The sequence below is a fragment of the Haemorhous mexicanus genome, chromosome 5, assembly GCF_027477595.1.
Source record: "Haemorhous mexicanus isolate bHaeMex1 chromosome 5, bHaeMex1.pri, whole genome shotgun sequence".
NCBI classification, from domain to species: Eukaryota; Metazoa; Chordata; class Aves; order Passeriformes; family Fringillidae; genus Haemorhous; species Haemorhous mexicanus.
This window is the reverse complement of record NC_082345.1, coordinates 3,782,230-3,806,827: the sequence shown is the minus strand read 5'-3', so window position 1 is coordinate 3,806,827 and position 24,598 is coordinate 3,782,230. Positions and strand designations below refer to the sequence as shown.

At 40.0% G+C, this 24,598-nt stretch overlaps 1 protein-coding gene across 6 annotated transcripts in view; it reads right to left on the bottom strand.

Moving 5' to 3' along the window:
* Positions 1-24,598, bottom strand: part of EPS8 (epidermal growth factor receptor pathway substrate 8) — a 129,408-nt gene that overhangs the window by 46,909 nt on the left and 57,901 nt on the right. For all 6 annotated transcript variants that reach the window (XM_059848040.1, XM_059848044.1, XM_059848045.1 and 3 more), the window contains 2 exons: positions 6,471-6,561; positions 5,380-5,453 (listed from right to left, as the gene is read on the bottom strand). In XM_059848040.1, coding sequence (XP_059704023.1) covers positions 5,380-5,453; positions 6,471-6,532 — 136 coding nt within the window. In that variant the 5' untranslated portion in view covers positions 6,533-6,561. The remainder of the gene's footprint in view (positions 1-5,379; positions 5,454-6,470; positions 6,562-24,598) is intronic.

Sequence of the window (24,598 nt, the reverse complement as noted above, 5' to 3'; positions counted from 1 at the left end):
TCTGATGTGGGCAGATATTACAGCAATTCACATTGTGTGAAATTATTGAATTCACCAATCATCAGGAATGGACCATGTTTCTGTTTTCAAACACAGGTTGAACACTACTGATTTTATTTTCATTTTTGAAAGCATCCACAACACCAGAAAACACAAAGCAACCTCTTAAGCAAAGACTTTCAGCCAAGTCAAAAGGTCTACCAGCCAGTACATGACACAGACCACCAGGACTGTGGATTGCTCTGAAATTTGATGGCAATCCACATGGCCATGTATTGAGAGTCTCCTCCAAAATCTGTCCCCAGAATCCTGGACTGACAGCATAAAATATTTCTGCACATCATCAAGCAAAAAAGCCCAATACTTAATTTACTACCATCTATCTGCATTGGACTGATTGCTGATACCCTTTAAGAATAAATTGCAAAAACAAAAATCAGCTTGAGGCAGAGCAATGTGCAGGAGATGTGACCTAAACATCCGGGGACAAAGGTCAGAACTTGAGTTCAAAACAAATTTCCTCTTCAGAGGAGCAAACACTATCACTTATAAATCAGAGATTAATGCCAGGGGCTCACCTCTGATGGCTGTGTGGAAGTGGCTGTCAAAGGAAGTGTGTTGTTTAGAAATCAATTGTCACATTAACCTGAGAACCAAAACACTGCAAGGATGTTACGTGGATGGCTTCTTTCAGAGCACTCATTTACCTGCCTGTGAGCTTGTAAAAAATGTGTATTTTATGATTAAAGTGAATATTATATGCGTTATGTTAGAAAGTTATGTTGTATTAATTTTCCTAAGTGGTGGGTTAAACATAGTTTTAGGTTATAACAAAATGTTAAAATAGAAACTATGCTATGTAAGATACTTTTTTTAAAGAAAGGACTGGCAGTGAGATAGCAACCACAGGACACCAAAATCTTTCAGAATGAAGAATTTATTGCTCTCTTATCAAAAGAAATTAACTTCTTTCTGCTTTGCTCAGCCCTGAAGATGCCACCAGGAATCAGAGGAAGAAGCTGACACTGCCCAGACAGAATCCTGTGTTTGAATGGAATTGATGCATCATGGATGAGGTGTATGAATGTGCAAGGCTGGTGCTTTTAAGGGTTAATCCTCTGTTAACGTGGGTCCTTTTTGGGATTATTTTTCCCAGAAAAGTTACCCAGACCATCCTTTGTTTTTTATTTTCTCATTTTGTCTTAAACCCTAATTGTCCAAATTTTTATTACTCGAATTATGTTACTATTTTTAACACCATTTCATTACTATTAAACTTTTAAAATTTAAAAAACAAGTGATTGTCATTTTTCAAAAGCTGCTTGAGGTTTCCTTGAATTTGTTACACTGCAGTTCTTGCTCTGAACGAGGCATACGAGCAATGCAAAAAAAGGTGAAGCATTCACATTCTCTGAAAAAATTCCTTTGCCCAGGATTTTTCTCCTGGGAAGCTGAGAGACCTCAGAGAATAGGAAAACAATTCTTGTCTCATTTGCTTCTCCTGTGTTGTGCTCATATGTGGAATGTGTTTGGAGATTGTTTACCACAGGTGATTGTATTATTGGATATCTGCTGTGAGTTGTTTTCACTCTTTGGCCAACCAGGGCCAAGCTGTGTTGGGACTCTGGAGGGAGTCACAAGTTTTCATTATTACCTTTTTAGCCTGCTGTAAGTTTCCTTTCTGTATTCTTTAGTATAGTTTAGTATAATATAGTATTATAAAGTAATAAATTAGCCCTCTGAGAATAGGGAATCAGATTCATCATTCCTCCCTGCCATGATGGTCCCTGCAAATACAATGCACAGGCAATTTCACAATTTCACTTCCAGCTCCAAATCACAGCCACCAGAGTATAAACTCAGTGCACAAAACACTAAGTCTATTCTAATGTGCTGTGAGAAGACAATTTTAGCAACATCTTTCAGTTCTGGGCTGTACAACACCCTGACAATTTGGAGTGAGCTCCTGGTCCATCCCTGCTGAGGAATGAGGCTGCTCCTCTCTGTGTCAGGGGCTGGCAAAGCCCCAGCACAGCCCCGAGGTTGCTGCTCCTCTCCCCACAGGCAGAACTGCTCAGGACAGATGGAGGAGCCAATGCTAGAACAACAGATGACAGCAGGAGCCAAAACCCAGCTCAGATGGAGAGAGCAGGAAGCAAACGTTGAAATAAACCCCATAAAAATGTGCAGAGAGCACCTTCCCTCTCCTCAGAGGGAGATTTGTCATGCAAATAGAAAACAGCTCATTTCAGGAAGGAAATGAGTGAAAACAAAGGGATTATTTGACATAGGAAAAAAGGCAATTGCCAGGAAGTTTTTGCTATCAGACAGGCACATTAGAGATAGTGATGGCTCCAGTCTGGCTTTGACCTGAACACCAATAATAACAATAATTAATAGCTGAACACCAACAATTGGTAACACCATTCATATTCCAGCCTCCTTTCCCACAGCACCAACCTTCTGTGTGGTGGCTGAAGGGCTGAATATTCATGAGTCACCTCAGCAATGGCATCAAAGACATAAACATCATGCCAGGACACAAACATGCCTACATATATGCCAGGACAGAAACATACACACATATAACAACAAGCAAAAATAAACACAAAAAATACTAATAATAGTAATAATAATAATAATAATCTTATTATTATTACTATTATTACTGATTTTATTATTATTTAGTCTTTACTAAAAATAATAAAATCAGTAAGAATAGTAATAATAGTAATAATATTTTATTATTATTTAGTCTTTAGTGCGTGGAAGAAATGGAGTTCAATATCAAGTGGGCACTTGATATTGAATTAAATGGCCCAGGCACCATTTTACTTGATAGTCGGGGATAGGTGGCTCAGACCAATTGACTCAAGCTTTCCAAGAAAAGGAACATTTTAATAGGGAAAATTTGCTGCTGAGCTCATGCTGTCACATTTTAGTAAAACAAAAAAAAACCCACAATCCATTTTACTTTTACAGTAAAATTACATATATTTTTCCCAGTATAAGTGAATCTATTAAACACACAAGCTTTCTGCATTAGCCTAAATAGTACACATACATTTAAAATATATGTACACAACAAAATATAAAAAGGAAGCTGAGACAGCTTCCTCCTGCTCTATAGGATTTCAGTCTCAATATTCTCAAAAAAAAATCTTAGTTATTAATTATAAGTAAAATACTTTGTAATGAGCATTTTCAACACTGTTTAACAATTCCAATATCACTCAGCTGCTTTTCAGCCCATTTAGGAGAGTATGCACAAAAAATTTAACATCACAAAGGAAGAAGAGCCACATGGGATGCAGCAGAATAGTAACTTTAAATTGCCCTGAATTTGAGAAAGATTTTAGGTGTTTTCCTTATTTTCTCCAGCTCATATATGTGGTGATAGCAACACCCTTCTTCTTTATGCATAAAAAACAGAGCAGAAGTAGTAAAATGTGTAAACTGTAAAAGTTGTGCCAATACATATCCACTTGGAGTTCCAAAATAACTGATTCCTCTACTTCATTCAGCTCCTGGCAACTGCAACTATCATTCTGTGATATACCTACCAGCCACAAAAGTGAACCAAGGACAATTCACTTTACAGGAGCCACCATGCAGCATTTTCATGGCAAGCATTTTCCTTAGTACCTGAATTCAGTTAAGTATTTTGGGAGTAAAAATACCATTATACACATCAAATTCACTCACTTGTCCCCATCTTCTCCTGACACATGGCTATCCCAAATGTTTGATATAAAAAAGCTCAGAGAGATATTTTAAATGCCACAAAGATTAAAGGACACAGTTAAGACACTGATACTGCCATGCTGTTCAAACCATTTACTCCTGAAAAATGATGATGATGATGACCTAAAATGAAAAAGGAATCACAACACTCTCATAAAGAAATAATCTGCTAAGAGTTTTTTGCAATGTCTCTTCCTGGTTTCTGTTGCCACCCACTATTTCTGTCAACACTTGCAATCAGTTTGCTGAGTGAAGCCATACAGGATGCAGAAATCTCTCTTTAAAATGATCAGCTCAGAATTTTCCTCAGTTTCGGTTCCTGCCTTCAGCACTATGTCAAGAAACTGACTTTTGTAGCATAGCACTAAAACAAAGTAAATTTGAACTTTGATTCAATGTTTAGGTTGACTATTAGGAAAAACGTTTCCACCAAAAGGGTTGTGAAGCACTGGAACAGCTGCCCAGGGCAATGGCTGGGTCAGGATCCCTGGAGGTTTGAGAAGATGTGTTTGTGAGGCATTCAGGGACAAGGTTCAGTGGTGGGCTTGGCAGCACTGGGTTAACAGTCAGACTCGATGATCTTGAAGGTCTTTTGCAACCTGAAATGATTCTAAGGTCCTAAAGCAGCCTGCCATCACTCCCCGAAGCTCTGAGCTCCCTCCCAGCCACCACTCCACCCCACACAGGAGGGAGAGAAGATTACTGCTTGGGATGTTGCAGCTATAGGCACTGCTCTTTGAGCTTGCCAGCTGGTTACCTGCAGCTGGTTAACCAACCCAGCTGGTTAACCTGCCTGGAGGGAGAGCTGGCTGAAGTCTGAGGGCTCCAGCACAGCACCAGGCTCTCAGGGGAAGCCTTGACTCATCAGTCACAGTGACGTCCAAAAGAGCATTTAGCAACAGGCACAGACCTACAAAGCAGAGCTTCTCACAGCTCACTGCTGCTATTTCCATCACCAGCACAGCCATCAGTGGGATGTATTCACAGTGCAGGAGGATGATCTGAAAATGGTGCAGTTTGGCTGGCAAGGAGCATGACAACATTTCTCCTGCACAGAGATTTGGTGTTGGGCTGCAGAGCAGTGTGTACAGCCAAGACAAACAGCACTTGTAGTTGGTGAGTGTGTTTGTAACACCACATCTGACAGTCACACAGCCTCCTGAAAACAGCACTCTCCAAGCTGGACTCCAAATCTGTCACACCAACTCTAATTTCCATTAAATCCTCGTGTCAAAGAAGAATATTGTAGGTGACTTTTCTGCTGGCAGGGGATGAAGTTAGGGAGGCAGAGGGAGGTACAGGAGAAATAAAACCCAAAAGGGTTTAAGCACAGCTAAACCCTTGAATGCCTTCTCTCTGGTGCATAACTTAGCTATAGGATCACTCTGAGTTTTGTGATGAATGCTGCCTGGAAAATGAGCAGGTGGCAGCTCTCTGCTTAGTAAACTGAGCATTTTCTAGCTAGCATTAGTAGGAATAAAACCACTTTGTTTTTTAGTTCAGGTGACAGACACACCCATGCATATGTACATACACTTCCAGATTAATATGTGTTAAATATTTCCACCACCACATCACAATCACTATTTAAACAGCAATTTAGCACAGAAGTTTAGAGAGTTTTTGCCACCTTACCATAGAGAGCTTTTGCACTTGTTCTGGAATTCTGCTCCCTCTCTGCCTGAGCAAACGTTGGGGAGCCATAGCCACTGGAAGAAAACATTTCTGATTATCTTCTGTACAGATATATTTGGCAGGCACTGAAAAAACCCCCTCCCCTTACTGCACATCCCTGCAGCATTAGTAACAGAGGGAATGATACCAGATATTTGTTCCACACCATGAATATGAGGGACAACATTTCAATTGGGCTGCAGGCCCTTCTGAGCTCTCTTTTGTTGCATTAATACAACATTGTGCACAACTGGAGTGTGGGATACAAATAAACACCACCTTAACTCCAGCAACAGACTTCACAGCACAATAATAATAATAATGATGATAATGATAATGATAATAATGACTATGCCAAAGAATTGGGTAGGATTTGGGGTTTTTTCTCTGCATACACAAGTATTGAACAACTTTTAATAAAAACCTTAAAATGACTCTCATTGTCTTGCACAAATATAAAGGCAATATGACTGCAAGTGTTTCAAGAATGAGTGAGATATGAGTTCACCTTAATGAGAAGCAAAAGACACCCCAGATATCCTGCTCCATACAGGAATGCTTGTTCCTTGGCATCAGATGGGCAAATTCTCATTAGTGCTGTGAGTGAGCCTGTGCCATGGCCCTGATGCAGGGATCACCCTCTCATCTCAGGCAAGGTAACACTTTCAGGTAGCAGTTGCTCAGCTCTCTTTCCTGGGAAACAGTCTGTTCTCACAGATGGGAGAGGCAGCCTCATCTTTTATGCATAAAAATGCATTCACTCAAGCTAACCTTAAACATCTCAGGCACACAAAGGCCTCTCTGAGTAACATAATAAGGATGTTATGGCTACAGCAATTTATTTTGCTCTTCCAGATGAGTCCATGCAACAGTTTTCCCTTATGTGCACACAAAAATATCTGTCACTTTGGTTCCACAGTTATTTTTTCTACAAAAAAAAGCCTTTTTATAATTCCAATGGGACCCACCAATTACAGCTCTGAAATGAAAGCCTAAAGAAGTAGGAACAACACTATTTTGTCCATAAAAGGCAAGTCAAAGGCAAACCTTACTTCATTTGAGGGAAATAACTTCCATATCCACCGGGAGGGGTGTTTGATATGTGTCCATTCATTCTCACTGCCACTCACTGGGAGAAACCACCTGGGAAAAGGAAAAACAGCACATGAACTGAAGCTCCTAAAAGATGAAGGCTGAACAGAGGTGTAAAACAAACCTAATGAGGAAATTATGGCTGAAATGGGAACGAAATTGCATCAACAAGTTCAATTGTTGGTAACTGCACCCCAGTGATGCCCCAAAGACCCACTATGGGACTTCTCCCAGTAGCAATTTGATAGTTATAGCTTCAACTAATTTATAATTTCGTGAACAAAGCTATTATTTTTGATACAATGGTCTTTAGGAATAGCTGTAGAAATAAAAGACTCACTAAACAAAGAACAAGATCTACTGCAAGAGTGAACAAGATGTTCCAAATGGTAACTTTATTGCTCAAGCATGCTTGATTTCAGCCCTCAATTCATTTCTTTCAAATGCAACTCTTGAAATGACCTTTTGATACATATTCTATGAAACATATCAGCTGAATTGTAAGAAAGATGCATTATCAAATTAAAACACAATTGTTAGCACAAAAGGAAACTTGGTTAGCTATTTTGGTCCTTAAGAAAACTCTTTTTTTTTTTTTTTCTTTTTTTGTTAAGCAGAGCTCAACATCCTGAAAGTTTGGCATGCCAAATGAAACCTTTCCTATAAAAGCAGTGCTGAACAGGCCATGATAAAACAGTTTTAAAAATTCTCCCTTGTATAACATGTCCATTGAAGTTAAAACTAGCTCTGGAAAGTGACTTTCACAACCCTTTCATGTTGAAATTTACCATGGGCAAATACTCTTTCATTTACATATATATGTGAATCATATAAATTTGAATATTTCTCTACATTTCAGTCACACTGCAGAGCAGTCAGAAGTGTATCAGGTGAAATTTGTGCCTACAAAATCTCTGTTTCCAAAGTAAGCACAGCCTGCTCTGTTTGCACTAGAGCTGCCTTGCAGCAGCTTCTCTTCTGAGGCCCTAATTCATCTCACTGCCCCACAACAACTTTTCTCTTCTTGTTCTACAAAGAAGCAGCAGCTCCTTGAACTGCCAGGACCCACTGAGTGCCCACATGTATTCTGCTACTGCCTTCTTTCATGCAAAAAGACAACCAAAATCTGTGCTGAGCTCTACATCCACCAGTCAGCTCAAGACAAAAACAAGCTTTGGTGGTCTTTGGTGCTGAGGGCAGAGTTTTTATACATTTCTGAGGAACAAACCCTGGATGCAGTTAGCAAAACAAACTGAAACAGTGAATTTGTTGGTGTATTAGACATGCCAAGTGAAATGATGTACTTGTATTTGAGGTGTATTTGTATTTGAGGTGTGTTTGACACGCCAAGTGAAATCATGTGCAAGGGCAGTGTTGCTTTTTGTAGGTATATACTTGCTAATTTGGCTTAGTATATCTATATATATATATATGTGTGTGTGTGTGTGTGTGTGTGTGTATATATATCTATTTTTAATATTATTATTTAATTTTCTTTTGAATCTTAGCTCCTTACAGAACCTCTTAGTTCTGTAAGGAGCTAAGATTTGAAAGAAAATTAAATAATAATAACATTAAAATTAAATAATAATAATATTAGTGCCACAAGCACATTTTGCCCCTCAAATACACCACATGTCCAAGCTGGTGGCCTGTTTGGCTGCTCTAAGACTCTTTTTATGGAGTGCAGTCCTTAACAGCTGTCTCCAATAAATTACTACCCATGTTGAGTGCTGCTCAATTCATTAGCAATCACAACCTTTGGGAAGCATCCCGAAATCATCCCCTGACTTGAAAGGATACAACTGTTCATTTTCTCAGCAGAATTTGCCAGCTCACTGTGCACTCCCTGCTCCACTTCAGCCACTGCCTGGCTCAGAGTGCTCCTCTCCAGCCCAGGCTGCCTCTGAGCTCTCCACCACTTCTATCAGTTATTAATTCTTATCATCATCTGCAACCATGCTCAGTTTGCTGCCCTGCTTAACAGTTTCCCCTGTGGTTAGCTTCCACAGAGTCACCACATCCAAAACACACAAATTATTCCCACTGCTGCTTGGTATCCCCACTTTCCATCCACACATTGTTTAAGACAGTACTTAGTGAATAATTCTGTTTGTCATAATCTTTTTTGATTTGCAGTCTTTTTCATAGGTCTATTTGTAAGAAATTCTTCAACTATCAGTCTTAAAGTGAGATCTGGGTTGGGGGGGAAAACCCCTTGGTTTAAAACTCTCTCAGAATAATTCCACTGCTCTGACATCTTAATCTGACAAATACTTGGTTTGTATTTGTATTCTCTCAGTTTTATGAAGGTGGTGAAGCAGATATTTTAGGCAGAAGGAATGTAATATATCAGGATGTAATAGATTAGAATTTCAAGCTCCAGCCTTTGAAGTCAGCATGGCACACTGAGTCTGAAAGCAGCAAGAAAGCTGAGCAGCAGATTTGCACATTGGGGAAAGAAACCATCCCTCATGACTGAACTCTTGCCCACTGTAAGGCACAACACCACTTAAATACAAAAAGCTTCAGAATTATGTTTTGCATGAAGAGATACTGAAAATCTGAAGTCAAAAATTTTGACTATTAAAACAAAAAAAGAAAAAAAACCAAGCAGCTTCTTCTGCCAAGCAAACACAAAAATTTCAGTCACCTTTAGCTGATATGCAAACAAAACACCACTTGCTATCAGATAGTTGAATAAAACCAACAATATTTCCTGTCCCTCATGCAATTTTCCAGGGCTTTTGAAATGCCAGCACATCTACCTTGACATGACACTTTCCATGCTCCTGGAATTTCCTGCAATGCTTCTGTCACTTGGTTCAAGAAACCTCCAGAATGTGAATACAAACAAACCCTTTACTATAATCGTTTATAATTAGTGCAAATATTTATAACAGCATCAAAAAGCTACTCGTGACTCCCCAAAATTATCACACAATTGGATCTCGTTCAATCTAAATGTTTCATTTTAAAAAATTGATTTTTTTTAATTAAGTGCATGGTGAAGAAAGTAAAAAACCACAAAAGGGTAACAGTGTGTGCAGGGCTTTATTATTGCCTTGTACAGCTTTCTCTGCTGTGTTTCTCATCTCCAATGCTCTTTCATCTCTTATGACCAGTCAGTCCTGTAGCAAAAGTCACCCCCTGCACACTGCAAAGCCATTGTCAGCCAGGAGTTTATTAATAAACTCCACTTCCTCTTTAATCTTCCCTTTCACCCCAGCCCAGCAGTTCACAGCAACCTCCACTGCTGTCCCAGACTTTAAAATAAACATCCTTCACAATTAACTGTAAATCCCTCTTTCAATTAGGCCTGAAGTATCAACAGTTTAATTGTGAATATGACCAAAAATGGCTCAGGATCCTGCCAAAAACCACCCAACTCATGCCTGCTCTGAAAAAGAAATATTTTAAACCAGGAAAGCTAAGTAAGATTTCAAGAAGAAAAGAATAATAGGAAAATAGATAATAACAAGAAGGGAAATATCATGATATTCATCCTTCAGTATATTAAAATAATATATAATTAAAGTAAGTTAAAAATATTTATAAATATTTCATTTTGAAAAACCAAAAAAAATTACACAAAATTGTCTCAACAACAAGAAAAAAATCCACCTAGGACTTCCCTGCTGCCATCAGCTTTATTTTTGAAGGGATATTGATGGTCAGGAGCTCTGTAAATGACAAAGGTCCAGCCTTCATGACAGAGAAACCATTTCTGAGACAGATGCACTTTTGTTCTTCAGCAGGTACAGGTGGTAATCCCAAGCATGGGGAGAATCATGGCAGTGTACAGCATGATTAGAACAGTCATGAACACTGGTTTTTAAAAAAATTACTCTTTGTCTTCCCCATCTTGTAGCACAACACCCTCGAGAAAACAATGCAATTTTTGTGGCACATCAGCAGCTCACATGTCCTGCCATGTCATTTCCTAACAGGAGTTTGAAAGTAACAAAATCCCCCAGGTTATTTTGAAAAAAAAACAACCCAGAACACCTTTCCCAGAAAGGCAGAGCTGCATCCTTAGAGCAAATTAGATATTCTAGAGCCTGGGGCTCCTCTCCACTCATCCTGAAGCCATCAGTCCCACCCAGAGGCAGATCACAACATCATATGGAAACCAAAAGAGAAACAGCTTAATGATGTGGATATTTTAGAAATTATGGAGGGGGAAGGGCTAAGGAGAAAAGGATGCACAGGAAAGCCAATAATGGCTGGAATGATTATTGTCTACTGATTAAGAAAATGTTATTATTATCATGTGTGGCCCAAAACCCCCAAAATTCTCCCCAGGCAGAGCACAAGCTGTATTTCCAGCCTAAAGAGAAAGCAGTGGACATTACAAGGTAGCACTATTCCCTGGTGAGTGCAGCAATGTCAGATAAGGACACTCTCTCTCCACCCTTCCCCTTTCAAAAGAATTCCGGAAGAAAAAAACAGGAAAAAAAATCAAAAAAAAAAAAAATCCATATACTCAGGGCTTACTGTGCATTCAGGAAAAATGCCTCTCATTTCTATCCCCCAGCATTCAGCACTGCTGACCTGCAGAATGTACAAAAACTGTTTAGCTCGCTGTGTGACTTGCCATTTTTCATCTGTTTCTTCTCAAACCTCATCCTGTTCACCCACACACATCTTTCCCTACTGGTGCTAAATTTTCAAAGAGCATCTCCTGGTGTCTGCCCTGCTGTTCTGACCCATTACTCTCCTGTTTGTATCTTCACTCCAGCCACAGATTTTACAAATGGGAAACTCCTGGCAGGAATACATCCTGTGGAGCCAGCTGAAATGTGGCTGCTGCCCTCTGCTTTGGGACTTGCTTCAGAGCACAGCCAAGAGCAAACACGAGTTCTGCTGCTGCTTGGACATCTTGCCTGGAGATAAACCCCAAAATGCACATGAATGCATGAGTAAGTGATCCTTCTGAAATGATCCCTGGGGATTTTCCAGCCTCAGTGCACTGATACCAGAATTTCTCTGGGAAAAACTGCCTTTGGTTGAGCTGGCAGCAGCTCTGCTCTGTAATGTTTTCACTTTCCTGTTAAGCAGGTTGGAGCATCCAAAAGCTGGTAGAAAAGATGACAGCAAAAAAAACAATGCAGAAAATTGAAAGCCAGGCCCTACCAGTGCTAGAGTTTGAACCCAAATTAACTTGAATCCCCACCACTGTGACTGTGTCCCCTTTGCCTCTCTCAATCCACTGTATTTATATTTATTTTTGAAGCTCTCTGAGTTGTATATACTCCAGTATTCACTCCAGTGTCCAAGCACCAGGAAATATGTTAATAAAATAATTTTGAAAAAGCTGTTTCCTTCAGGACCTGCCTGCATTCAGCATGACCCTTAGCACTAATTACACTGCACTTCAGTTTATGCAAATCTGCTCTTCTCTGCATCCTGGTTCTAGGTTTTAGTGCTGGATGCAGTGTTAACTAACTGGGGTTCCTGCTAAAGAAAACTGGGGGTGGGGAGGAAAGGACTGGATGAGTCTCCCTCTCCTGCCTGAATTTTACTCCTTATAGAAAGCTGAACTCCACCCCAGAATATTACTGACCTGTTTGATAAGGGGTCACAGGGTAGAAGCATTTCAAGCACCTAAAGACAGTGACAGACAAAAAACCACCACTGTGTCCAGGCAGGGGACAGGGACAGGGCACACAGAGTGCCCAGGGGGGATTTGTCAAGGCATTCACATCCTTTCCACAGGGCAGTGCAGCAGACAGGCTCCATCAGGGCTGCCTTTGCCAGCTTCAGAAAGTGCTTTGATTTCCACTGACACTTTCTGAAATCTAACACTGAGTCCCTCACCAAGGAGGAGTATCCTAAATTCATTAGCAGCATTCCTTTCAGCAGGAGGGAGAGGATAAATTTATTAGGGAAAATTTGTGATCATAATTATAAACCAAAGTAGACAAAGGCCTGTCTTCAGAACAGAAATTGCTACCTAAAAGAGAAGGTTTCCATTGGAAAAACTAAGATAAACATGATTAAAAAAAATTAAGAAAGGAAAAAAAATAGTAAATAGATAAAACAAGATTTAAAAAATGCCCTGGAGCTCTTCTTTTTCCTACTATGATATTTCCCAGTTAAAGAAATATTCTAACAATACAATTAGGATGGCTATCTTTTATTTTGTGGAAGGGGAGAAATATGAAGAGCAACAGGAAGAACTGACTGAATAAACCTCAGACCATGTTCCTAGACTTTGCCCTCATTATTGCCTCACTCATAAAGACCCTGCTTGAAAACAGGTTCTTATTCTGGCATGGCAACCTATTTCCATCCCTTTCACTCAGGCCTGGGTCATGATTTATAATTAACCATACTGAAAGAAAATAAAACAGCTTTACAGATACAAAAGCTTCAAAGACTTAAAATCCCCATTGCAACAAAAGAACATTAATAAATATGCCAAGCACTGAAGCCACCACTCACTGCTATTTTTAATTAGAGAATTAACCACCTCATCTAAAGCAATGTGAGTATTAATTACCAAGATCAAGATCATTATGCAGTCCTTGCAGAATGTATCACCACAGCTGGAATATCTTGTAAAAAAGAAAAAAGAAAGGATAAAAAAAAAAATCCAAACCAAAAATCTTCCACACATACAGAGCAGTCCAGAGAGGAAGGGGTTTATGGCATATGAAGGAATTTGTAGAGGAAAGTAGAAAAAAGGGAATATAATGTACCATAACAGTCAGTATATTTGGTGAGTTTTTGTCAAGTAGAGTAGTGAGCTGACAAAAGACACCATTTTTACTCATAAATCCCAGTTCCAATGTGCCTACAACAACACACTCAGTATCTTCACTTGAAGAGAGATGTACAAAAACTTGTCCTGGTTTGAGGTTTTGGTGGGTTTATTGCTTGCAATTTTTTGTGGGTTTTTTTGTTGTTGTTGTTTTTTGCATTTTTGGTTGGATGGTTGGTTTTTTTGGTGTTTTGGGGGTTTCTTTTTGTTAAATTTTAATTCTTTTAATAAAACAAAAAAACTGCTGACTGGTGATTTCTGCTGACCCAGAAGCCACAGCTGTATCTCCCATCTTTATACTCCCTGATTTTTTTTTTCCTTATTTCCTTTTATTCTTTGATACATCACACTTCAAATGAGATCATTAGATTTCAAAAGATGGCACTCCAGACACTACTTTGAAAGTCAGTTTGCAGTATACAGCCAACTTTAAAGCCACCACTTTAGAAATGGAAACTTCTAAAACCTTCAAAAGTCTATAAAGGTTAAGATAATGTCTTTAGGTGATGTTTTAGATAGTTCTCCTCTCTTTCTGGCCAAAAAATGAAAGAACTTCCAAGAGTTAAAAAGTTTAAAAAGTTAAAAAGCTGCTGCAAGTTGCCCAAATGAAACTGGTTTAACCACCTAGCCACATTTATTAGCCAGTTAATAACTGTGCCATGGCAATATTAAAACTGGCGTGGGGCAGTTCATAACAAAGGCTGAACTGAAACCTTATAATGACATACTCCAACCAGACTGTAAAAATTGACATGAAGGAGGAGGAGGGGAAAAAAGGCAGGAACACTTTTCAATACCTCTCTAATTTGGTTTAATAGAAACGTGGCAAGATTTAATTTTTGTTCTCACAATTTTTTTTTTCTTCAGTTTTGGTGAAGTTATTGAAGTCCATTGGTTACTCACAAAGAAAACCAATTTCTGTGTCTGGAGCAATTTAAAATTCTGAATTAAACAAGACAGAGTTGAGTAGGAGGAACATCCACTGGCTTCCTGATGACCTTGAACACTCAGGCTCCAAACCATTGGGGACCACCCACTGATGGCCTTCCTTGATGATTTAGCTTTGTTTATTGAATCTTCAGCTCTTTCACCAGTAAAGTGCTCTGAATGCAAACTAACATAAATCTGGAAGAACTCAAACTTTACTGTGGCAAGGGTTCATGCTCCATTTCTTACTGGAAGATTTGGATTTTCTATATGGTACCCCCAAAAAAATTAAAAAGGCAGTTTGCATGCAGTGAAAAGAGAAAAGGCTCTGTTTAATAAAGGTGAACAAATAGGTACAACTGAAAAGTTAAAAAGTTATTGATCAGACCACAACAAATCAGCAATGCATAAAGGTAAGCTCACAATGGAACTCAGCAGCAAATCTGAATTTTAATTTTAAAACTTAATAAATAAGCACATACTATGCTAATGATGCTGACTAACTCTTCAAACTTCCCTGACTCAAATAATGGGCAAACAAGGTTTCACAAGACTGATATGCAAATCCTCATGACTTTAGGTAACACAATCTAAATCAAACAACACCAATAAAAGTTTTGGGGATTAAATATTTTTTAATGCCAGAAAAGTCAGCCGAGTACTCATATCCTCAGAATTAAAAATATTCCCCTAAGAGTGTCCACATGGTAACAAGTCCATAGAGACTCTGAAAATGAGGCAGAAGAGAGAAAAGACAGGGAAAGCATTTTAATTTTTCTTTAATTAGCCTATTTAATTTTTAAATAAAATTGGAGGATAAGTTGCACTATAAGCTATCTTTAACCCTAGCAGCAGCAGCCACTGAGTTTTACAAACAACAAATTTGTTCAATTTTCCCAACTATGAAAAAAAAGAACCCATAACACCATCACCAGACCAACTGATATATTTAATTTAATGCAGTGAAAAAACACAATTATTTTGTTTTCACTCAAAAATTTGCACTGGGAGAATATTTTTCAAGGGAATATTACTTTTTTTTTTTTTCTTCCCTCTCTTCTGCTTGAAATACCTCCTTGCCACCAACCAGGAAACCCAAAATCATTTCCTACTCCACAGCAGAATAAAGTAAAGACTGAGAAGAGCTGTGTGACTTGTTTGCTTGCACAGAAGAGTGAAGTCAAACAGCCTCTATCATGCAGCATTTCCTTGATGGTTTTTCCTTCTGAAGCATGAATCTGAAACAATAAACTTCAAGGACAACTCCCCCTCACCTGAGGTTAAAAACAGGCATATGACTGCAGTGGGGGCATGACCTTGACTGTGGTCTGAGCAGCTCTCAGCACTTTCAGACTTGCAATAACTCACCTGCACCCCAGTGCTACCTCAGGTTTAGGTTTTATATTTTTCAGGGTCTGTGCTGCTTTAATGGGTGGGTCTGGGTTCATATCAGGGGATGGTGAGCCCTCTGCACAGAGCAGGGAGACAAAACAATTCCTGCTCCAGCTGGGCACCAAGGACAAATGAGCCAAATCTCAGCCCAGGAGCACAAACCCCGTGGGCTGGAGAGAGAAAAACAAGCAGGGTGGGAGTGCCTGGGCTAAAGCTGGGCTGGGACAATGAACTGCAAGGTGCAAATGGAGCAGAGCTGATCCCAGGGAGAGACCCCGTGCCCGGCCGTGCATTTTGGGGCCATTTTGGGTCATCTTGGGGGCAGCCCTGGCTGGGCTCTGGTGCTGCCCAAGGTGCATCCATGGAGGAGATCCTTGGAATAAATCCCTGCTTTATTCTTTAGCTCTGTCTGGTCTCTCTTCTAGCTCAGCCTTCACAAGGCATCACCAGCATCAGCTGGAGAGGTTTGTTGGGGTCACCTGAAAACTTGAACATTGACTTTTCTGTTTGTGTTAATGCACACATAACCCAAAAAACCCCAGAAAAACCCCCCAAAAAATCCAATATATTGCAATTCAGCCAGTAAACTAAAGGCACTATCTTGTGCCTTTGTCCACATCAGGGACTGCAATTATTCAGCAGAAAGTGAGTCAAGTGTAAAAGAACTGACTGCACTGAGGTCACAGCTGACTGAAGTCACACCCTGCACAGTATTTGCAGTGCACTTACGTAACTCAGCAATTGTTTCCTGGATGAAAATAGGCTGAACAATAGCAGATCCCACAATTTGTGGGAAGGAAATAGGATTTAAACTTTTGGTGTTCCATGCCTCTGGTTTTCTAGTTGCAATCACTTATGTTTCACTGTACATTTTTCTCAGCCATTGGTCTGGGCCAAGCCCTTCCTCTAGGTGTATTTCCATTCCAGGTACATATATTCAGCAAATGTCATATTTTTCAGGTCTTGTTTTAAATTACCTGAATCGAGTGCATAAATATGATTATTTTCCAACTCAATTCACAGATTCACATTTTCAAAAGCAGGCTCTGCTATGAATGCCCAGGCTTGGCAAATTTGACTTCCAGAAGTTAAAGTACATATATTTTTTAAATTTTAATGCCTTTACAATCACATATTTGGTTTCCAGCAAACATCCCCTGATTAAGGATGACAAAATTAGAAACCTTTATAAAAAATAAATTACAATCACCACAAAATGATTTTTGCTGCAATTACCTCAAATGAGTTTGAATTTCACCAGGAAATTTTCCCCGGGGAATTTGTCATTGATGGTTACCAAGCCAAATTTAACAAATTCTCACTAGAAATGGATTCTGAAGTGCTACAACAGGTATTTTATTGCAATTTGTTCATTCATTCAACTGAGGCATTTTTTAATGTCAAATTTTCTTCAAAGTAATGTCAGATAGTGTGGGACAGGAGCCCAAGATACCTTGCTCCCAGGAAACCTCAGGAGCTGTACTTTTTGGAAAGCTCCCACAGGTTTTGAAAGAGGAAAATTTTCAAAAATCTTTCTGAACATGAATTTATTGTTCTGCAGTTGCTTTTATTAGAAATAAATGTATGTGGAGTAAGTGTGGGTGGGAAGGAGAAAGGGAAGGAGCTAAAATCCATATGAGGTAATGCCTTTTGATCCTTTCCTTGCTGGAGGAATAGCAGGAGAGGCTGGGGAAGTTTGACTGCTCCATTCACTTCCAACCTCTAAAACAAATTGTTCTAGATGTCATTCTTGTGATTTTACACATTATTTAAGAAGCAGTCATCTAAAATCTTCCTTCAGGTTACCCTCCTATGGACCTCAGAAAGGTTAAATAATTAACTTTTATTAATAATATAATTATTAACATTATTGATAATATAAATACTAAATTAATAATAATCAACCTTATAACTTGAGACCCTGCTGCTCCAGGATGCTGCCAGGTTTTGAAGAGCAATGACACAGCAGCACAGGGAGCTACAGCTCCAACTGGAATTAGAAGAATTACCCCTGGGGACAGTCCTTAAAGCAATGAATTTTATCTTAAAAACTATTTTCCATAACACCCTTATCCTCCTGGCTACAGCCATGTGGCCAGAAAACATCAGAGCCCTGAGAGATGCTAGAGGGAAGGGATCCATGGAAAATTTCTGAGGGACACAGCTACAAATAATATAAACAGAGCTTCATCCCACATTCTAAGCAACTAAGAAATGATGCTGCTTTTTATAAAACTATACCAGCTCCTCACCAATGAGTAAATTTTGCTTATAGAGCTCAGGGCTTTGCTTATAGAACTCTGGGCTGCCTAAACTAGAATATATTTTCTTTTCTGTGAGATTAAGAAGTGTATTTTTCCCTTTTCCAGAAGGCACACTAGATAAACTTTAAACTCATAGCCAGTTTCAAAGGAAAAATATTTGTCCTACACAAAGCCTCTATTCAGTGTCCCTGTTTTTACTACAGTAAGAAAAATAGCTGTGCCCTGGGTAATTTGTTCATGTATGCCAATAAAAGCACATTGGGCCAGAGCCAGCACTTCTAGCAAGCTCCCAAAGACTTCTGAAAAGCAGAACTTTCTTTTTCTCTACTTTTCCTTTTTCTAGTTGCCATTCCCAGAACTTAGAACTTGTTTCCATTACATTTGCCTTTATGTTACTATGAGAAGCAACTGAAAGAAAAAAAAAAAAATAAGGATAAAGAATAAACCCAAGGCTTTTAAAGAAGCCCTTGTACAAAAAAAAGCTTTCAGATATCTTCATACAATGTTTCAAATGTTAAGCATGCACTGTTCTGAATTCCATGGTGTTCAAAATTGCTAAAGAGGCTAAAGTATATTCTCATTTTAGACATGAAAAATATAAAGAATTAAAGAGCATATTGACATAAATACTTAGATTTCTATGCTTTCATGAAGGAATCTGATCAAGAAACTTGCTGTTGAAGTAAGTCATGCCTGTGACAGACTCAGGGTAAAAAAAGAGCTTGGGCCAAATTATTGGGAAGTTATTCAGGACAAAGCAATTTCCTGTTCATAGGTGCTTCCCCAAAACTCAGTGTTTTTTGAACCAGTTTCCAAAACAATCACAGAAATGGGGCTGAAAAGGAAGGAAGTCATCTCACAGCCTTAAGGCAGGAGCAACTGTGCCGAGGTAATTCCCCAAAAGTAGTGCTTCCCAAGCTCTTCCTTGGGCCTCTAATAAGGGAGGCTATCAACCCAGCCTGGGGAAACCCAGGGTCTCATTAGCCTCATTCTGAAAAAAGCTAATGAGGCCCTGGGTTTCTTCTCAATAAATAATCTATATCTAAGGTTCTTCTCAATAAATAATCTAAATCTAAGGTAGTTCTCAATAAATTATCTAAATCCATGCTGCAGTTTCAACTCACCTGACACTGCTTCTATCCACAACACACCCAAAAACTGCACTAGATTCTTCATTATAGGGGGGAAAAAAATGTAACAATGTGCATGAAATCAATGTTAAACCAGGCTTATAAAAATATCCTATTCCTCTGTCTTCTTTGATCAAGAATATTTGGCTTGTGCTACCTCCCCTCTCTCCTAGACCTTCTCACTCACATCAGCACTGCAATGGGCCCACAAGGACGTGGTCTCCTGTGTATCCTCTCATATGTTTTTCCAGCTAGGCAATCCAAAGTAAGCAGATGTCAACTTCTATTTTCCCTCAGGAGCCCACGAGGCGAGTTTCAGGGGGAACAATATTGCAGTTACTTCATCTATATATTATCTTTCATTATCTCAGTGTTTTTCTAAGCCATATCCCTTTGCTTCTTGAACTTTGCATAACCTCTACTCTTTCCTCATATTGTTTAATGCAGCCTTATGCTTTTCTCCTCCTTTTCCTTTTTTTTCCATGCACATTTACAGCAGACTGTCAGGAAAAAAAATAAAGTTATTCAAGAAAAAATAATTCAAGTGTAGACTCAAAAATAGTTCCTGACATTGTACCAAGTCTTTAGGATGGGGGCTCAGCTTGCCATCCACCCTAGGACTGTCCTTCATCTCTGGTCAGATTGGGTTGGATGATCACTTAGAAAATTAACACTGACAATTATAAATATTGCCTTTCCCAACAGAAACACCAAAAGAATCAGAGGTAGGGTTTTTTGGTTTTTTTGGGGTTTTTTTTGGTGGTGGCAATTTTCATTTCCCAGCTATTGCATTAAGCTTTCTAAAAACTCATTCACAGACAGTTCAGGTGAAATGGCAGAGGGAATTACTGCTCCAATTGGCTGCGACCTCCTTCTGCCTTTCCATGGTTGCAAAACCATTGACACAGAAATCCCAACATCTTTGTAGATGCCAGTGTGAAATCCAGGGAAGAGGAGCAAGCTGCATCTTGCAGCAGCTGGGGTTATGGCCCAAATAAGATCCAGGACACAGATAAGGTATTTTAGCAGGGTAGCTGGAAGGTTGTCAGATGTCCCACCTTTCTCCATCCACAGGGAGCTTAAACAGTGCCCAGATCTTGGGTTTCTGTGGTTGGAATGGCTCCTGAGATCTTAAAGAGATTTTTTCCCAGCCCCATGATCGAGGAAGAAGTCAGGATTCCTCAGCTGTGGTTTTCAAGGTTGTTTATTTTCTCTTATCCATTACATTCTTTCTCTGACCTGCTGGGATCTGTCTGGCAGGGTTGGTTTGTGGCACACTGACCACCCTCAGGGTGGTGTTAGCTTTTTATACTAAAAACTGTGTGTACTTTATTTATAATGATTTTCAAATACCTATCACCTATGTTAGTCAGTCTGTCTCCACCCTAAACCAATCCAGAAGTGCCACCATCACAGCAGAAGATGGAGGACAAGATGAAGAAGAAGGAGGACAGGGCACACCCAGATTACCCATCTTGCCTCTTGAACCCCCATTCTAAAATCCCAAAATTCCACTTTTTCATCCTGTGATAAATTCACTGTCATTCTACTCAAACTCTTGTGTCTTGTAACTCTTCACACAAAGTTGGTAATAGTTTCCATGGGCTAAAATGAAGGCACAGGTGGTTTTGACTCTGTGCCAAGGTCTCTGAGCCCCCTGCCAGCATCTTGAGTCCTCCAGGGCAGCCAGAGCCATGTCCTGGGTTCTGTCACCCAGACTGCCCACGTGTGTGGGCCTGGCTCTGGGTCACACTGAGCCCCCTCCCCCTGGAACAACCCCATGGGCTGTGTCACCTGCTCCAGGGATGCTCTGGCTGTTTCCTCCTCAGCCACACAGGAGGGCTGGAGGGAGCCAAGCCACAAACAGGGATGTGGCATTGCATGGTGAGAGTCACCAAATCACTCCCTGCCTGTGCACGAGGTCAGTACTTCTCCCCAAAGGCATCTGCACAATTAATATCTAGTCAGGCTGGCCAAGGCACCTTCATGCCCTTTGCTGAAGGGAGAACAGCACAGCTGCAGCACAGAGCACTGAAGGTGACATTTGGGCAAACTACACATCCAAAAAAATTTGCTTCCTGTGGCATTATTCAGCTTTGTGAGTCAGTTCTTCAAAGCACAGGAACACCTCAGCCAGTGCCAGGCTCTCAGGTGATGCTAACAGGAGATATTCCCATCTGCTTTCTCTGAACTAAATATGAAATAAGATCACAGCTCTAATCACATTGGTGGGTCAAGACTTACAGAAATTAGAAAGTAAGGAAGCCATTGGATTCAGCCCTTCTCCTGCTACAAAACCATCCTCCTAAACACAAGCTTTCCAGTTTTACTGCTGGAGCAGCACCTCTTGAAAATCTTAACAAACAAACAAAAAAAAAACAAAACAAACCAAAACAACGAAAAGGTGAGACACAGGATTTCTTCTGCCAGTAGAAATGCAGTGCTGAGGGCACAACAGCACTGCACTTCCCCTCCTGTAACACTTGCACAGCAGTCCTGGCACCCAGGAGTTCCTCTGGAGCTTTGTGAGGAGCCCTCACACCCAGATTCTCCCACCCAGCTTTGGTTTCAAGGACAGCTTTCAGCTGACAGCTTTGAGTCTTGCCAAAACCCATGGAGTACACTGAGAGCTCATTATCTCAGGATGGGGAGAAAACTCACACAGCTTCAGCTTCCAAAAAGGACATTTGTGGTCAATAGTCCCAAACACCCTGATTGTTTCTGAAAGGTCCAGCCCTGTTGCCCAAGTCTTCCTCATTGACTCTCTCCCCAGTGAAGGGCATGTGGAGCTCTTTTCCTAAAAGTTCCCAGATGATTTGAGTGCTTCTGCTTGAAACACATTAGAAAACCAGAGATTTTTGTGAGGGAGGGGATCCATTACTCTACAAGCAGGGAAATCCCAGCAGATGTCCTAACAATTTTCCTGCTGCCCAAATCAATCGGTGAGCACCAGGGGCTCCTGTGTAGTTCACTCCTGCCAAATTTCAGCATTATTTATAGCAGATGGCTTCTTCTCAGTGTGCTCAGGGCTTTCCCCTCCCTGGCACTGCATGGTTTCACATCAGAAGCAGAGGTGATGCTTTCCAAGGCTTCACCACCACCAACAGCATGGTCTCCCTCTCCTGCTCAGGCCTGGGGCAGTCTGGAAGCTCCAGAGATGCCAAACATCCCCTTTCCTTTCAGTTGTGAGCAGAAGGGGCATTGCAGCCCTAGCACAGTGATCAGCCAGCTCTGGCAGGTGACAAGAAGGACAAAGTGCTCAGGTAGCATGAAAGAGTGGCAGCAATGGTTCTCCTGCAAAATTTGGGGCATATATTGCACAGCACCCTGGTTCCCAGTAATGAAATATTAACACAAAGAGCTGCAGAAGGTGGTACTTCCTTCCAAAGGTTACCAAACAAGACTTTAACCACTGCAAATTGTCCTAAGTACATAAATTAGTGAAACTTCTCTAATGATGAAGGTAATACCCTCTTGGATTGCTCCTGAAATGGAAATGTGCAAACTGTGATGTCATGTAATTTGCATTTCCCTAATAGTAGGTTGCTCTTATCTAGTGTTCCTCTCCTCGTGTTTTAGTGCACTCCAGGGGGATATTATCCACTAGGATAATACACAAGATGCAGAAGACTAGCCACAGGCAGTATAAAAACTAATGCCAAACTGACCACAAATGCTTTTCCAGAGATTTCCAAACCTGTCTGAGCAGAGGCGAGGAGTGGAAGAACTCTCTCACTCCTGACTCACGCTGTTGGCCTGAACACAAGAGGGTTTGTTACTCAGAAATGGCATTTGGACATCCCCTCCTCCCCAGGAGTAAAGTACAGCAGAGGAGGGAGGAAGCATCCACAGCTCCAGATTTATGGAAGAAGAAAAAAACATTGCACAAAACCTGAGGAATGTGGGATATGTTTCAAGCCACAAGAGTAACAAAGGAAATTGTGTGCAGCATAATGATTATGTTGTGTCTTTTTGAATTATCCAGAGGGAACTGTATCTCCACCATATATTTTGCCTACTGTCCACATCCCACAGATTCGAGTCAGCTGTGCTGTTCTCTCACAAACACAGGAATAAGGATAGGAAGAAAACCTTGCTTCCATTTTATTTTTCATTTCCACTTTTTTTTAGATCCCTGATGAATTTTAATCCCCATCTTGCTGCACATAGAAAACAGATTCTTGAATAGTGATTGCTAATGCAAGGAGTATTTGGATCAACAGGTCTACACTTAAAATCAAATTACAAAAGCAGAAAAAGAAATCCATGGGGTTTGCAGGAGACAGAGCCCTGTCAGACAATGGAAATTGCTTTTAAGAATTATTTGGAAGAGAGGTGGAAGGGATAAAGTCACAACAGTGTATTCAGTGTGGGATTTCCTGGACACTGAAAAAGTTACTGAGCACAGATAATTAGTACAAGTCAACCATGAGATAAACTCACAGCATGGATTGGAAGGGAAAGAAACCTCTAAAAGAGCATCATGACAGGCAGACCAGTCTCCCTCCAAACAAAAGCTACAGTTTTCCTTTTTCTTTTCCTTTCTTGCAGAGATTTTAAGGGGAAGCAACCAATTGCCCAGCTTCCCTTAGTCTCCTTTTAATACTGATTTTGGAAAATCCTATGCCCTGAAAATCAAGGTTGATTCTCAGAAGAAAAAGTAATATTTGGATGTGCAGTAGCTGGATATTTTTGTAATCTTTAACACTCACTTCCAAATGCCTCATTCAACAATTTACTTCACCAAATATGCTCGCAGGACTAAATATCACATTTTTATTTGAGCATTGCTGTTCACAGAACAGTCTACTCAGAATATAAATTAGCCTTTCCTGGCTAAAAAGCTTAAACCATGACAGACAACTGGCACTTTTTGAATTGCCCAAATTAAAAAAAAAAAAATCATTAAAAAAATTAAAAGTTAGAAAGGATATTTATTCTTTTCAGAAATTTACAATCATCCACTTCATCAGCTAATATTGATAAAATATATCTTCCCCTGTTTCCTTCATACTCCCTTTTATTTGGATATGAAGTAAAAAAAAAAATCTCAAATCAGCAATATCAGATTGGTCAAGAACAAAAGTCAGATGCCAAAGCTCATAGCTTGATAAACTTGAAAAAAAGAAAAAAATCCAGAGAATCAATGAGCTTGAGAGCCTGTTCCTGTTTGGAATTGCTAGGCCAAGTTGGAATTAACACATGGCTGCTCTGCAGTTACATCAGCTTTTGGGTTTTTGACTGCACAGCATTTATTATCTCATGCACATAAAAACAAGGTGTGCATAATTTTTGGCTTTTTTTTGACCATGCTACATGACCACAGTGCCTGGGCAAGAAATTAAAAGGTAACTGTCATAAAAGTACAGCTAAAACCAGCCTGGGTTGGGTGAGGGTTCCACAGAGGTAAAGCTTAATTATTTACAGTTTAGGTCCTGAGAGACCCGGTCCCAAGGTCATTTATTACCAGGAATGGACATAAATCACTGGTTTCTATTTTTGTAGTGCAATCACCAGCACTCAATAAGAGCTATAAGGTAAGAGAAGACATCCACCCTTAAATAACCCCACAGGACAGACTTTATGAGTGAAAAACATGACAGAGGGTA